Raw genomic sequence first — 14699 nt, forward strand, 5'->3', positions numbered from 1 at the left:
TTCAGGTGCCCTGTATTTTCCACTTCTATATATAGTTTAACCGGTAGCGCTAATGACGAAATTCTATTTCAACTGGAATATTTTCTTTTGTTCCGTTTCGACTTTCCCGTACATCTAACACATATTAATGGTCAAAGCACGTTTTGATCGAACAGAAGCGTGGGCGTGAATGTTGTATGCGTGGTACTTGGAATGAATTCATATAAAGCCACGTTCAAAATCAGCAACCCCGTGAAATCAAGAGCTGTGGACTAAATCCCCAGGAGGTCAGGAATGGTATGCGGAATGAAAGGTGGTTTAAATAGTGTTACAAACAACGGATTGATTTCCATACAAATGAGAAAAGACTTTGTATGCCAAACGTTATAGAGGACTCGAAAATATCCATCCGATATGGAAGGATTTGTGGGAAAAAAGCAGGCTGGATTATGTAAAATATAATGCAAGAATTAAATCGTGAAAATCTCTTGACTCACTGCTTGAGCATTTTCCGTTATACACAGTATTGGCCAAATTAATGGACTCATTAGTTGAAAAAATGAAACAGATAAACTCACGTTATGTATAATGTTTTGTGATACACATTGCATTGTTATACACACTGCGAGTACTGTCAGTACTTCGTATTACCACCTTTGGATCTTTTTGAGCCCATTTTAATCCACGCTTTTGTACATTTCCTTTATCACTGTTATTTCTAAACTTCAAACCACGTGGTTTATGAAAATACGTTGCTCCGGAGATACAAATAAAGAACACCCTTACAACAATCATAATTAGTATTATTTCCTTTGTTATAACCAAACAAATAGCTTAAATAACATGGTAAACAATGTACGTATTATTTCAGGTATTTTTGCAAATATCCAAGGAATGGTGCTGCCATCTGTTCTTGGAACACAGCAACAGAAGGGATTGTGGGAAACAAGATTATATCGAAGCAGACAAACAGTTTAACCCCAAGAAAAGTTATTACAAGCGTCAAATCTCATAGAACAATTTCTAAACAACGAAACGTGCTTCTTTCTTACATAATCCAGTCACTTTAGACGATTTTTTTCGAAATAAAGGAACTAATTCATAACAGTCTGAAATTTGGTGTATAACATGTTAGTAACATTTATAATAACATACTGAAAGTCACCTGCGATCACTCATACCCTAAGGCCGCCATATTGAAAAATGGCGGACAATGAAAGTTTTCATGAAATAAGGGAACTATAATTGATAATAAGCTGAAATTTGGTGCAAAGCTTCCTTATAGCATTAATACGCAATAACATAAAGTCCCAGGCGATCACCCTGCCACTAAGTCCGCCATATTGAAAAATGGCGGATAAATTCAAGTTTTCACTAATTAAAGAACTAATTTACAATAGCTTGGTAGTAGTACAATATACCCGGTTCACAATCCTCTTTTGGGGCTCGAATCATCATGTGGGGCTCGCAGTGTTGCCAACTCACCCCACGAAAATTTCACCAACTGATATTTTGAGGGCACAGAGTTGGCAACACTGTGGGCCCTTACTGTAGTCTTTCACGGTGTATGTTAACCTCACAAGCAGTGTTGCCAACTCGGGCGAGGCGTAGCCTTTCACGGTGTATGTTAACCTCACCAGCAGTGTTTCCAACTCGGCGTAGCCTTTCACGGTGTATAATTGTTTAACTTTTTTTTTGTGTGTGAGTGTGCATGTGTTCGGGGCGAGGCGTAGCCTTTTACGGTGTATGTTAACCCCACTAGCCTCAGCGTACATGAGAGTTCTGAATTTTTTTTTGAGGCTCGAATCATTATTTGAGGCTCACAGAGTTGGCAACACTGTGGGCCCTTACTGTAGCCTTTTATGAGGGGGCCTATTGCCCCCTGTTTACATTGCCGTAGATCCTTTGACAGTGCTGTTAACCTACTGGGTTTTTTCACTGTAAACTTTCATCAAAGGGCCTGAGAAGTCCATGTATTTTTTTATGTCTGGCAATACTGCTGGGGGCCTAGTGTTGGCAACACTGTGGGCTCTTACTGTAGCTTTTTATGAGGGGGCCTATTGTTTTTTTTTTTACATTTGGCAACTCTATTGGATGTTTTTTTTTTTGAGGCTTGGATTTTGCCAACCCATCCGAAGAAAATTCTACTATATGATCTTTCACTGGCTAAGCTAACCTACAAATAGGAATTGGCAACACCGACGAGGCTCGAATTATTATTTGAGGCTCGAATCATCATTTGATGCTCGAATCATCATTTGAGGCTTGAAATTAATATTTGATGCTTGTCGGTATTGTCAACCCACTTCACAAAAATTCCACTATATGATTTTTCACTGGCTAAGCTAACCTACAAATAGGAATTGGCAACACTGACTTATAAACCCACTGGGTCCTCTTGGCATGTTTTTTCATGATGTGTTGCTAGGCTATTGGGCATTTTGGCGTATACAATGTATATATTTTGAGGAGGGGGGGGTTATGGTTTTTTTTATGCTGTACGAATACTGGGAGCTTGACAGTGACAACTAACAGAGTAGGTAAACCTACATCCAGGAACTGGCAACACTAGTTTCTGACAGTGAATTTGAAATAAAATATTAAACAAAATACATGAGTAAGTACTGTGGGTACAAATAGTACCAGTGTTGTGCCCCCAACTCCAACTGGGCAACTGGGGGAAATAATTGTACAACAATTTGTACCTAATTGTACAATACTTGTACCTAATTGTACAACATACATATACACAGACATAAAAGAGAGAGCCTTCTTGCAACTTACTTCATGTACAATTTATATGATTTTACAACTGTGAAAAGAAAGCATATGTGTTCTGTATGCACATATTTATTCTTATTTTTCGAAGTTGAATGCAAGCACATGTTTTTACGTTCTCGTAATACTAACCTTCCTCCACTGATTTTAAATTGCTTCTATTCGCTTTTTTTTTCTGTGTTATTTCCGTATGCACGCAACATTTACTTTCATAATGCCACGGGGGCGAAAAAAAAACATGCATACTTCTGTTTTTCCACATGTATGTATGTATGTATGTAATGCGATTTGTGTGGGGGGCCAAAATTTTGAACTTATGGCTTAATTAATCTGCATGAATGCTTAATGTTTGATTTTTTTTTATTTCTAGTTCGACATGAGATACACACAATTTTTATTTTTTTTGAAGTACAGTTAATATTACCTAGTTCGGGTTAAACTGTAACATACAACTAGCGATCGACACGACCACCTGACACACAGACAGAGAGAGTGTGAGCAAATTCAAAGTGTGATCTATTGTGAACTAAACTAACCTCACTCACCCACCCACATATAGTTTTACAGGTAATTCAAAAAGCAGAAAGTAGTACATAGCATGACAGGTCGATCTATTGTAAACTAAACTAACCTCACTTGTCCACTCACATATAGCCTTACAGGTGACTCAAAGGCAGAAAGGCAGCTATATCACTTGTAAGGGCCAACACACAAGATCTATTGCAAACTAAAATTAACCTACGACATAAGCCATGGACACATTTTCCAGATAGGGTATAAGCAACTCACCTCTTGCAATTGTATAACGGGGAAAATTAACCTACAGCTGGCAACACTGTTTGAGTTGCTTTCGACGAGCCAAACTTATATTTTGCAATTAGGCTAAAGCTAATCTTCTACAGCTAGAAGCTTGAAACATATACCCTCGCAGAGTATGCCAACTTACCTCATGTAAAAATATTACCTAGTACGGTTAAGCTGTGACATACAACTAACGATCGACACGACCACCTGACACACATATGGAGAGAGTGAGACAGCTTATATGCAATATATTCCTACACATGTACTGGGTTTAAAAGGTAACTTGCAACAACTATTTCACTCACCCCCTATCAAAATCTTCTAACCACATGTTTTTGATACTTGCTGCCAGAACATGGTGGTTTTAGACTGTAAATTCAACCCGATTATTTTATTTGTGCATGATGCCTGCATTTTGGAATATTTAATTCTTGGCATACGGTATTTTGCGTGCTCCACTAACCTTGCGCTCGATTCACGGAAGCTATGACGTGTATTTCCTGTTTTTTGCGAACATGCGAGAATTTTTCACAATAGATAATATATTGCAAGAGCGAGTTGTTTGTGTATATAAATCTAGTTTTGGAAATGGACATGAATATAATGTCAAAAATTATTGCATAACTTAAAAATATTGATATTTATTGCACTAGCAAAGGTAAATGTGGAATGCCCCGGCCCCTCAGCTGTTAGGTTAAACAGCATAAAAATTTTATTACTGATAGCAAGCATTGTCATATGGACAAAACAGATCTAGTAATGAGCTGTCTTGCAAGTCTCCCGAGTGAAGGAATATGATGCCACTATAAACTGTAAACAAGATATGCAGTCCCTCGCATGAGATGTACGAGGCTTATGAACCTCGACCTATAGAGTTGTACAATGGTTGTTTTTGTTTTTTTTAAGCATAGCGGTGTGTTTTTGCTTATTTCAATGTCATCGAGCGTGCATGTAAAGAAGTGGGAGAGAAAAAAAAGAGGAGGAGGGGTTATAACGGATAATTTAAATTTCGATTTCAATATTTTTGCTAGTCATGATTCACCTGCTATCTAGAAGGACACTGGACGATAGCTAAAAGCGAGTGAAGGAGAGAAATGTTATTTTTTTTTATTTTTTGTGATTGTGTGTGATGAAATAGTTTTAGATAATAATAGTAGGCTAATAGAATTGTAGAAAACGGGTGTATCGTGATGCGAGGCTGAAAGCAATTTCGAAAGCAGTCTCGGGCATCTTCGCGTTCAGCCAACAAAAAAAATACACATGGAGGACGCAACGGTATTATCCATGGATGGTTTTTCTGAATAAACATACATATCAGTTTTTGCAGTCTCCAGATGGGACCGGAGCTTTTGTTTTGGTTGGACAAGGGGGTTCAGATAAATGCATGGACATCAAAATAAAAGAAAAAAATTTACTCCACTGCTCACATGTATTGAGTCTTCCAATAACACACCTCGCGGGGCGTACCTACATGTATGCAAAATATAGTTAATGTCTTATTTCTCGAACCTGTGGTCTGTAGATTTGCTTTTGTTGGCAACAGAAACAGAAAAAATGGCACCATGTTATTGTATACTAATATGGGTGTACTGTAATCATAACAATTTTCTAGTTAAAAATTTATGTCGAAAAGCAATGTTGGGTGACTTGTCTGTGTTGGGTCTTATTAACAACTTCACAGCTGTACCTGCACAACTCATCGACTACAAGGCAACAATGTTAGGAAATGTGTGCATGGCTTCGAGAATACAATTTAAAATCACTAATGTGGCATGAACCCCCTCTACTTGTGTGTATTTGAATATGCGAAAATTAGACACTTTAAATAATCGAGGAGAACAATCACAAAAACAGCTTGCACCGGTATGACGTGTTCAAACTTCAGATGATTTTTGTTAATCTACAAAAGCCAAGTGCGAACGGAGATCACTACGAAAATTGGGAAAAAAAAGAAACGAGGCTATTTTGGCTAATGGCAACGATGAGGATGAATAATGGTTGTTTTGATAAAATTGACGAAGTCAATATGCCTAGCCTAAAATAAAATTCAACAATTAATGTTAAATATTTGCCACTCTGAAATGGCGACGGCTATCATCATAACATCACTTGTTTCTAACCTGTCCATATTGGTCCTCCCTCCACCTCTTCATAAATTCAATTCGAAAGGTACAATTATTCCAGTTTTTGAATAAGACTCGCATATGCTTTCAGAAAAAACAAGAGAAGAAATAAATAAATCAAGTCATGTATATTCTTCATCTCCGAACTTTCTTCCACAACACTGCACGAAGCCTCGAGTTTCGGATATTGTTGTTGTGCGACAGGATAGGATAGATGAACCGAATGTTTACCGAGGACCAGACGTAATCAAACATTTTTTTTGAAAAGATAGTTGAAGAGGTTGAGGCCATTGGTAGTTTCTTACGCGAATCGAAACCAAATGCTCTTATTATCCAGCGATGAACTTCAATCTCACAATAACATTGAAACGTGTCCGGTGTGCGATCAAAGGTTTCACCGACGAGAACCGGAAAGTAATTTCATTATAATTATTTCACCGGAAACTACATCGGTGGAATCTGTAACATAATGTATTCATGTATGTGTTTGACAATTATATATTGTTTACTAGAACAATTTTCATATTGTTTTTACTACGTGAGATGATATTTTATTTACATTTACGATAAAATAGAGGTTTGGGTGTAATAACAGTTTTTATTAATTAATTTAGAGATGCATTTTTTATTTGTTGAGTTAATGATTAGGTTAATTTGTTATTTCTCGCGAAAAAAAGAGGGAACCACAGCTGAAAGAAAATACACAACTTGTATTATTGAGGTCAAGAGTTTGTTTTAATATCACTTTTTGCACACATAGGCTAATCACGACTCGGGATATGTTTAAAATGGAATCTGAAATATTGATTATGCGACCTGACTGGAACTCGGAATAGGACACACTGATTACAAGACGTCGATATATTACTACTTGGTAAGAAATTGTAGTGTTTCAATTCACACACACACACTCACAATTTAAAACAACTAAACTGATCGCAGGCCCAACTGGTGGCTGGCATACACAACTATCCATCCACCAGTCGTCTTCTGGGGCGTGTGTCTCGATGAGTGTCAACAACCTCTATTGTGAAGTAAAATCTGTAGGGGTAACATCACTCTCCAATTACAATGTTGGCAAACTTTCCAACTTCATCGTGAACGACGACAAAGGTATCGGCTACCTGATCAAAATTATCAACACGTTGCCTCCGAGATTCTGGAATGTTGCCGAAGGAAAGGGACTCGTGAACGATATTATCAACAAGTTACCTTTCGAGATGCATTTACCTGGCTACCAATACTGCGAACCGGGTACTAAACTCGAGAAAAGATTGGAGAGAGGAGACAAGGGTGTGAATCCGTTGGATGCGGCATGCAAAGATCACGATATTGCTTACAACACACATACGAATTTAGATGCACGTCACGAAACAGACAAGAAATTGGAGCATGCCGCTTTCAGGAGGGTCATGCGCAGAGATGTTTCTTTGGGAGAAAAAGTTGCAGCATTGGGCACCACTATTGCCATGAACACGAAACAAAAATTTGGATGGGGAATCCTGCCTAGAGTTATCTTTAACTGGCAACGAGGTGATCTTGGTCAGCACGACGAACCCTCAACTGTTATAGAAGATATCTGAAACTAGCTTACACTAGTCACTCATAGCTCCCCCAATTTTCTCACGATGGTGGGTTGCTACCGGCCCTATATGTAGGCCGAATAAATTCCGACCAGAGTTGGATTCGAACCTATGCCGTCTCGCAGCGAACAATCTCAAGACGAGTGAACGCCGTAACTCGCTCAGCTACGGAGGAGAACTCTCTCTCTCTCTTTCTCTCTCTCTACTTTTTCTCTAATTTTTATTATTATTGTTAAAATTAATCCAAGAAAAAAATATATATTTTGTGTTGATATGGGAAATATGCAATAAAAAAATGCATGATCAATAGTTAAGGTCAAAATCTGAATAAACAGTAAGGGTGATACACCCAAGCTTCCAGGCATGTGATTTGCACAGAATTAAATATAAAATGAGAGATGGAAGGTTTTTGTTACTATTAGAATTTAAGGACGGAAAATATGTACAGCGAATGAATACTACGTTTGACTAATCGTGAAGATGAGTATCACAGTACGTTTTTTTATCGTTCTTATATAAACGTTGAAACGTTTAAGAACGTATAAGAACGTTTACCGAAACGTTGAAAGCGAATAGAAGCAATTTAAAATCAGTGGAGGAAGGTTAGTATTACGAGAACGTAAAAACATGTGCTTGCATTCAACTTCGAAAAATAAGAATAAATATGTGCATACAGAACACATATGCTTTCTTTTCACAGTTGTAAAATCATATAAATTGTACATGAAGTAAGTTGCAAGAAGGCTCTCTCTTTTATGTCTGTGTATATGTATGTTGTACAATTAGGTACAAGTATTGTACAATTAGGTACAAATTGTTGTACAATTATTTCCCCCAGTTGCCCAGTTGGAGTTCGGGGCACAACACTGGTACTATTTGTACCCACAGTACTTACTCATGTATTTTGTTTAATATTTTATTTCAAATTCACTGTCAGAAACTAGTGTTGCCAGTTCCTGGATGTAGGTTTACCTACTCTGTTAGTTGTCACTGTCAAGCTCCCAGTATTCGTACAGCATAAAAAAAACCATAACCCCCCCCTCCTCAAAATATATACATTGTATACGCCAAAATGCCCAATAGCCTAGCAACACATCATGAAAAAACATGCCAAGAGGACCCAGTGGGTTTATAAGTCAGTGTTGCCAATTCCTATTTGTAGGTTAGCTTAGCCAGTGAAAAATCATATAGTGGAATTTTTGTGAAGTGGGTTGACAATACCGACAAGCATCAAATATTAATTTCAAGCCTCAAATGATGATTCGAGCATCAAATGATGATTCGAGCCTCAAATAATAATTCGAGCCTCGTCGGTGTTGCCAATTCCTATTTGTAGGTTAGCTTAGCCAGTGAAAGATCATATAGTAGAATTTTCTTCGGATGGGTTGGCAAAATCCAAGCCTCAAAAAAAAAAACATCCAATAGAGTTGCCAAATGTAAAAAAAAAAACAATAGGCCCCCTCATAAAAGGCTACAGTAAGAGCCCACAGTGTTGCCAACACTAGGCCCCCAGCAGTATTGCCAGACATAAAAAAATACATGGACTTCTCAGGCCCTTTGATAAAAGTTTACAGTGAAAAAACCCAGTAGGTTAACAGCACTGTCAAAGGATCTACGGCAATGTAAACAGGGGGCAATAGGCCCCCTCATAAAAGGCTACAGTAAGGGCCCACAGTGTTGCCAACTCTGTGAGCCTCAAATAATGATTCGAGCCTCAAAAAAAAATTCAGAACTCTCATGTACGCTGAGGCTAGTGGGGTTAACATACACCGTAAAAGGCTACGCCTCGCCCCGAACACATGCACACTCACACACAAAAAAAAAAGTTAAAAAATTATACACCGTGAAAGGCTACGCCGAGTTGGAAACACTGCTGGTGAGGTTAACATACACCGTGAAAGGCTACGCCTCGCCCGAGTTGGCAACACTGCTTGTGAGGTTAACATACACCGTGAAAGGCTACAGTAAGGGCCCACAGTGTTGCCAACTCTGTGCCCTCAAAATATCAGTTGGTGAAATTTTCGTGGGGTGAGTTGGCAACACTACGAGCCCCACATGATGATTCGAGCCCCAAAAGAGGATTGTGAACCGGGTATATTGTACTACTCTTGGTGTTTTATATATATATCTTTCTTATAACACTAGTAATATCAATTACAACATGTTAAGTTTTCTCCAGATCATTGACACGGTAGGTAACGGCGCCATATTAGAAGCACGGCGGATAATTTCAATATTTCGTATGCGAATGGATGGGATTTGGCAAAGGTTTTTGGTATGTAAGGTATGACAACATTGTTTATTATTTGCCGTCTCATCAGGCAGGCTATTGTTTTCAAGTGTCTCGTTCTGTTCACAAACTGAATCAGATTGTGACTATCGTAATTCACACCTGTAGGTAACACACCACAAAGACATATCTTAATCAGAGAGTTCGTCGCTTGCAGCGTTGTCATGGTGGTCATCGACGTTTTCACCATTGTCTTCTCTTGAAACACTTAAAACAAGAATGAAATTCATACAGGATACACCTTGGCAAGAGACACATAAACTGAAACATCTTAAGCTTGTTTGCATGCAAGTACATTCTCCATTACTGTTTTTTGGTACAGCCTTGTGAAATTGCAAAGGTGTATCCTTTACAGTGCTGCGTATGCTTTGTAATTGAGTGGCAAATTCGTTACGTGTGGATAATATTAGTTATAGTTAGTTATAGTTCTTGTCTTGTCTTACGGCGGGCGGCCTACATGCTGGAAAGGGAAATGGGGAGCGGGGAAACGACCAATCCAGAGAAACACAGCAGCTTGTGGAACGAGGTGCATGGAGCACCTCCTCCCGCGACGTCGTAACTTTCGGCGCCATGGCTGTTGTCTGCGAAGTATTCTCCGTTCCCCACTTCCCATTCCAGAATAAAGCACGTCCGCCTTCAGACCAGACAATAGCTGTAATCACATTGTTATTAGTTTATGTTTTGATCACGTTATACATGGATATACTAATCAGGGCTGTATCTAAAGTTGGAAGTTGAATCCGAAGTCGAACCACTATGTGCGTCCATCGGGTATCGAGCCAGGGGCCTCTTGATTACAAGGCACCAACGTTACCCTACACGTTGTCTTACCGTTCCATCGCTTCCCGATCCTACGCTTCTCGAAAAGTGGGCGTGGTTTGTCCCGATCCATCGCTCCGGTTAACGAAAGCGGTTTTTCCGGGTAAGGTGTTCCCGATCCATGGGCCAGAATCGTCAGTTGTATGCAGATGTTCGCTGTGTGGTGTCGTGTTTTGCTAGATTCTGCAATTAAGTAAATCTTCATAATGCCATGGCCTATGTACATATATATTTTGCGCGCGCGCATGTGTATATATGTGTGTGATTCTTCCGGTAATAACAATAGCACTATGAGTATGTTTTCTTTCCAGGTTCTTTGACTGGAAAATGGAGGAACTTCAGTTTTGGTTAGGTTAGGTTGCATTGCAACTTCTAGGCGTATTCCACGTCATCGTACAGTAGGGTCGAAATTACTATCCGGATAGCAAAAACATTTTTATATTTATTGTGTAGAGGAAGATTTTTTCGCAGCATCTTTGGCTGTTATGCATTTGAAGCTTCGGAACGAGTCACGACTCTTGAAGCAGCCAATCAACCAAGCGAGCCGCTGACGTCATCTCAACCCAGAACCTATCGCTAAGCCCTTTGCCAGGCTCTACACACCCACTAGGCTCGCTAGACAGACTCGCTCAGTCTGCTGGAGATGTTCCGAAAGTAATTGGACTCTACCTACTGTTCATTTATTTATTTATTTGCTTATTATTTGCTTATTATTTGTTTATGAAATGCTCAGTTGTCTATTTACTTCTTTTTACATATTTCTGTATGTAACAACGGTTGTTAGTTTTATTTGTACGTGTGGCACAATTTTTTATATACATTCTGTGAATGTTCATTTCTTTATTTTCGGAAGCGTTGGATCGGGACAAACCACGCCCACTTTTCGAGATGCGATGAAACGGGAGTAAATCCCCTACACTATCAGTAATACCCTATGGATTTTAATTACTTCATGACGACGCTTCTTGATTAAAAAAAAACTTGAAGAGAGTAACCACATATTCTTGTGATAATGTCTCCACTAATTCATTTCCTTTTATATTTCAGACACAACGATCTGCCATGGAATATTCGTAAATTCGTCCACAACCAGATCCTCAACTTTAATTTCTCTGCCGATCTCAGGAAGGAGGAGCCTTGGTCCAAAAGCAACTGGTCACACACGGATTTGCCTCGGCTGAGGAAGGGAATGGTCGGAGCACAGGTGAGTTTATATAGCAAGTTGCGAATCCTGTCGATTTTAACAGTTAACACCAGATGGCACTAATGTCATTGCAACACAATTATAAATAGTGCCCGAAGGCCTGGTTGTGCTTTCTATACAGGAGAGAACTTTAAAATACAATAATACAAGCTTGGTATGTTCAACATGGATTTTATGAATAATGAAATGTTTTATAAAGAAATATGTTACTTCGGTTTTATGATCCCAGATGATATATAGCGTATATTACGTGGGATATAGTAGCCACTGATTTGTATTTGACAATCTGTACTGATATTCTCTTGTTCGAATTATTTTTAAAAAAGTATTTTGATAACCTCCAACTTACAATATTTGAATATAGAAGTAAATATTTCATATGTTACAAGAAAATATTCACAGGGCACCCGCAGGATTTTTCTTTCAAGGCGGGCAGAGGCAAAGAAACTTTATTATTATTATTAGTAATAGTAGTTAGTAGTAGTAGTAGTAGTGCTATTATTATTGCTATTATTATTATTACTACTACTATTACTTTCTGTATATTTTGTAAAATGTTACATACATTTATAATTTTCATATTCTGCATATCCATACATATATGCATAGGGGAAGTGGGGGGAATATGACCACCTTAAGACAAAATTTATAATATTTCAGAGATGTATTGAAATACAGAAAAATTGCGTATTGCAAAATTTACTACAGTCTTTCCGCAATACATAGTAGTACACATGAGCGAAACTCTCTTCATGCAAATGAGAAACAATAGAAAAACAAAACTACTACAAAACCCATTTTACCCCGAGCGGTGGGGGTAATATGAGCACACTATTGGGGAATATGAGCATGATGAGTTTGAAAGTAAATATTACAAAATATACACTAAAGGCAAGTCACAATATAACACTTAATGATTCTTCAATACGGTATATATCATAAAATTAACTTGCATGTCTCAAATAGTTCTTCACCCACGACAAGCAGGGCAGATAAAATGTACTTCCTCCTCCTCTATGCCAACGCAATTATTATGATATCACACGGAACAGTGTTCACAACGTATCCACTCTTCACCTTCATTGTCTCAATTAAAGCAACCCTTGGATATACGGCACTTGCGCTCTTCACCGCTAGATGCAACTGTAGATGGAATAGTACCTGAACTTTCCCTAGATCGTGCAGACACATGAGGGAGACGTTTCTTTTTGACTGCAGAAATAGTTTCTGATGAGGTAAGCTCCCTTGCTTCTCTTGCCTTCTCCGGGTCACAGGTTGCTTGTAAAGAACAGGAATTGGTGACATGTGTGCACAAGTTTCCGAGGTGAATATCTTGTGCGTGCAGCGTGTTTGCACACTTTGATCTGACTGCATTTGAAGATGTAGGAGAAGCCGCGTCATTGAGCGATCCAGAAACTGTAGATTCACACCTCTGAGATCCTGAGCAGGTTTGCCTATTGGACGTCCGTCTGTACGTTCGTGGCATCTGGAATGCAAGAATGAAACAATGAATATCATACAAAACCAAGGGACACGATACGTGGATGAATGTAACACAACTCTTAGCAAGGGCAAGAAAATATCTATCCCAGGAGGTCACTAGGATAAGAATCAGCAAAGAATAACTACATATGTAGGCTTGATACGAACGTGCCCACCGCGAGCGAGATGGCATTTCGATACACTTCCGTTAGCAGTCCACAGTTTTTTTAAAGTTTTCAATTCAAACGATTCACACAGAATCTATACTATAAGCAGCAACATATCATAGGATGCAGTTTTTCTTTATAGCGTAATGAGTGTTCTGAGGTTTGGAAATATATTCTACGTCTCTGAATTATTTGTTTTTGAAATGCCCATCTTCCCCTTATCAGAATTCCTATGCCCATTTTACCCCGACTTGCTGTGCTCATATTTTCACAACTTGCAACATTTTACGTAAGTTTGTACTACTGCATTCACAACGCGGGACACCGCGTGATGCCATTTGCATTGCATGCTCCTTTGTTGTAGTTTCGTTGTTGCTATGTCAGTTTCCCGCTATTTTACGTTATGCTCTGCTCAGATCTTAACTCCAACTACTCTAAAATAATATCACGTGCATTTTTTACTATAATTTGGAACAGCACTTACCTTTCAACAGGCACACAATCTTCCTTGTCTTCAGCTGCGACGTGACAACCAACACAGACGACAACTTGGTCTCCACTGATGTTGCCAACTTGCAGTAGACTTTTTTTCACCACACACAGCTGGTGCTGTGACGTAAAAACCTTACGTGTACCCATATTCCCCACGTGCCCATTTTCCCCCCACTTCCCCTAACTGTATACTTGACATATTAATTCAATTAGGACAAATATCTGTTTTTTATAGTTAGATATCAGGCGTGCTGTCTAAATGTAACATCCTACTTCAATAATAATAATATAAATAATTGTTGCTGTAACATAAGGCCTGTAAGTCACAAAAACACAATACTTTTTGTTAAAAAATATCGCTAAAATTTCACCATTTAAATTACATTAACTCTTTCCACAAATTTCTGGGGGGGAAAGCGCCCCCCTCCCGGCCCCTCGCTGCGGGCGCCTTTGAAAATACTAATTATAGTGGGCAAAATAGCAAGCAACATCACCATACGGCTAAGGTTAGAAGAAACACTGGGCACTAATGTTACACAGCTTATAATAAAATAGTACTTTCTTTCTCTATAAGGACTTTGTCACTCTTCTAACAACAATTAATTACGAAATTCAGTGTTCCGAAGTAACAGTTACATTTTTCTAAATTTAGTGGCTGTAACGTTTTTTTAACATTGAAATAATGTTATCATTAGTTACTCTTAGAGTTACTCTAGGACACTTACATTGTTAACATGGAAATTTGCAACGTGTAGGAAGATCAATATTTGGCAATTATGTGCATTCTCTGAATGCTAAGGTGAAAGGATATTTGTGGAATACTCTAAGGTAAGGAATCTAGGCTTTTGTATTCTAAATTTAGAACATCTATATGCTTTATTGCGCGCGGAGTTTTCAGTATTTTGGATGTATTGCTGCATTTATTTGGAGCGTTGTAGTCGACCTAGAAATAAGTTACTGTTGAGCTTGGAATGGAGG

At 38.6% G+C, this 14699-nt stretch overlaps 1 protein-coding gene across 1 annotated transcript in view; it reads left to right on the plus strand.

The window, feature by feature from the left end:
- LOC146004785 (dipeptidase 1-like) overlaps positions 1 to 14699 on the plus strand; it is a 299723-nt gene that overhangs the window by 217042 nt on the left and 67982 nt on the right. Inside the window, exon 4 of the mRNA XM_083143808.1 lies at positions 11424 to 11580. Within this exon, the coding sequence (XP_082999934.1) occupies positions 11424 to 11580 (157 nt within the window). The remainder of the gene's footprint in view (positions 1 to 11423; positions 11581 to 14699) is intronic.

The sequence above is a fragment of the Lepisma saccharinum genome, chromosome 22 (assembly GCF_977018435.1).
Source record: "Lepisma saccharinum chromosome 22, izLepSacc3.1, whole genome shotgun sequence".
Lineage (NCBI taxonomy): Eukaryota > Metazoa > Arthropoda > Insecta > Zygentoma > Lepismatidae > Lepisma > Lepisma saccharinum.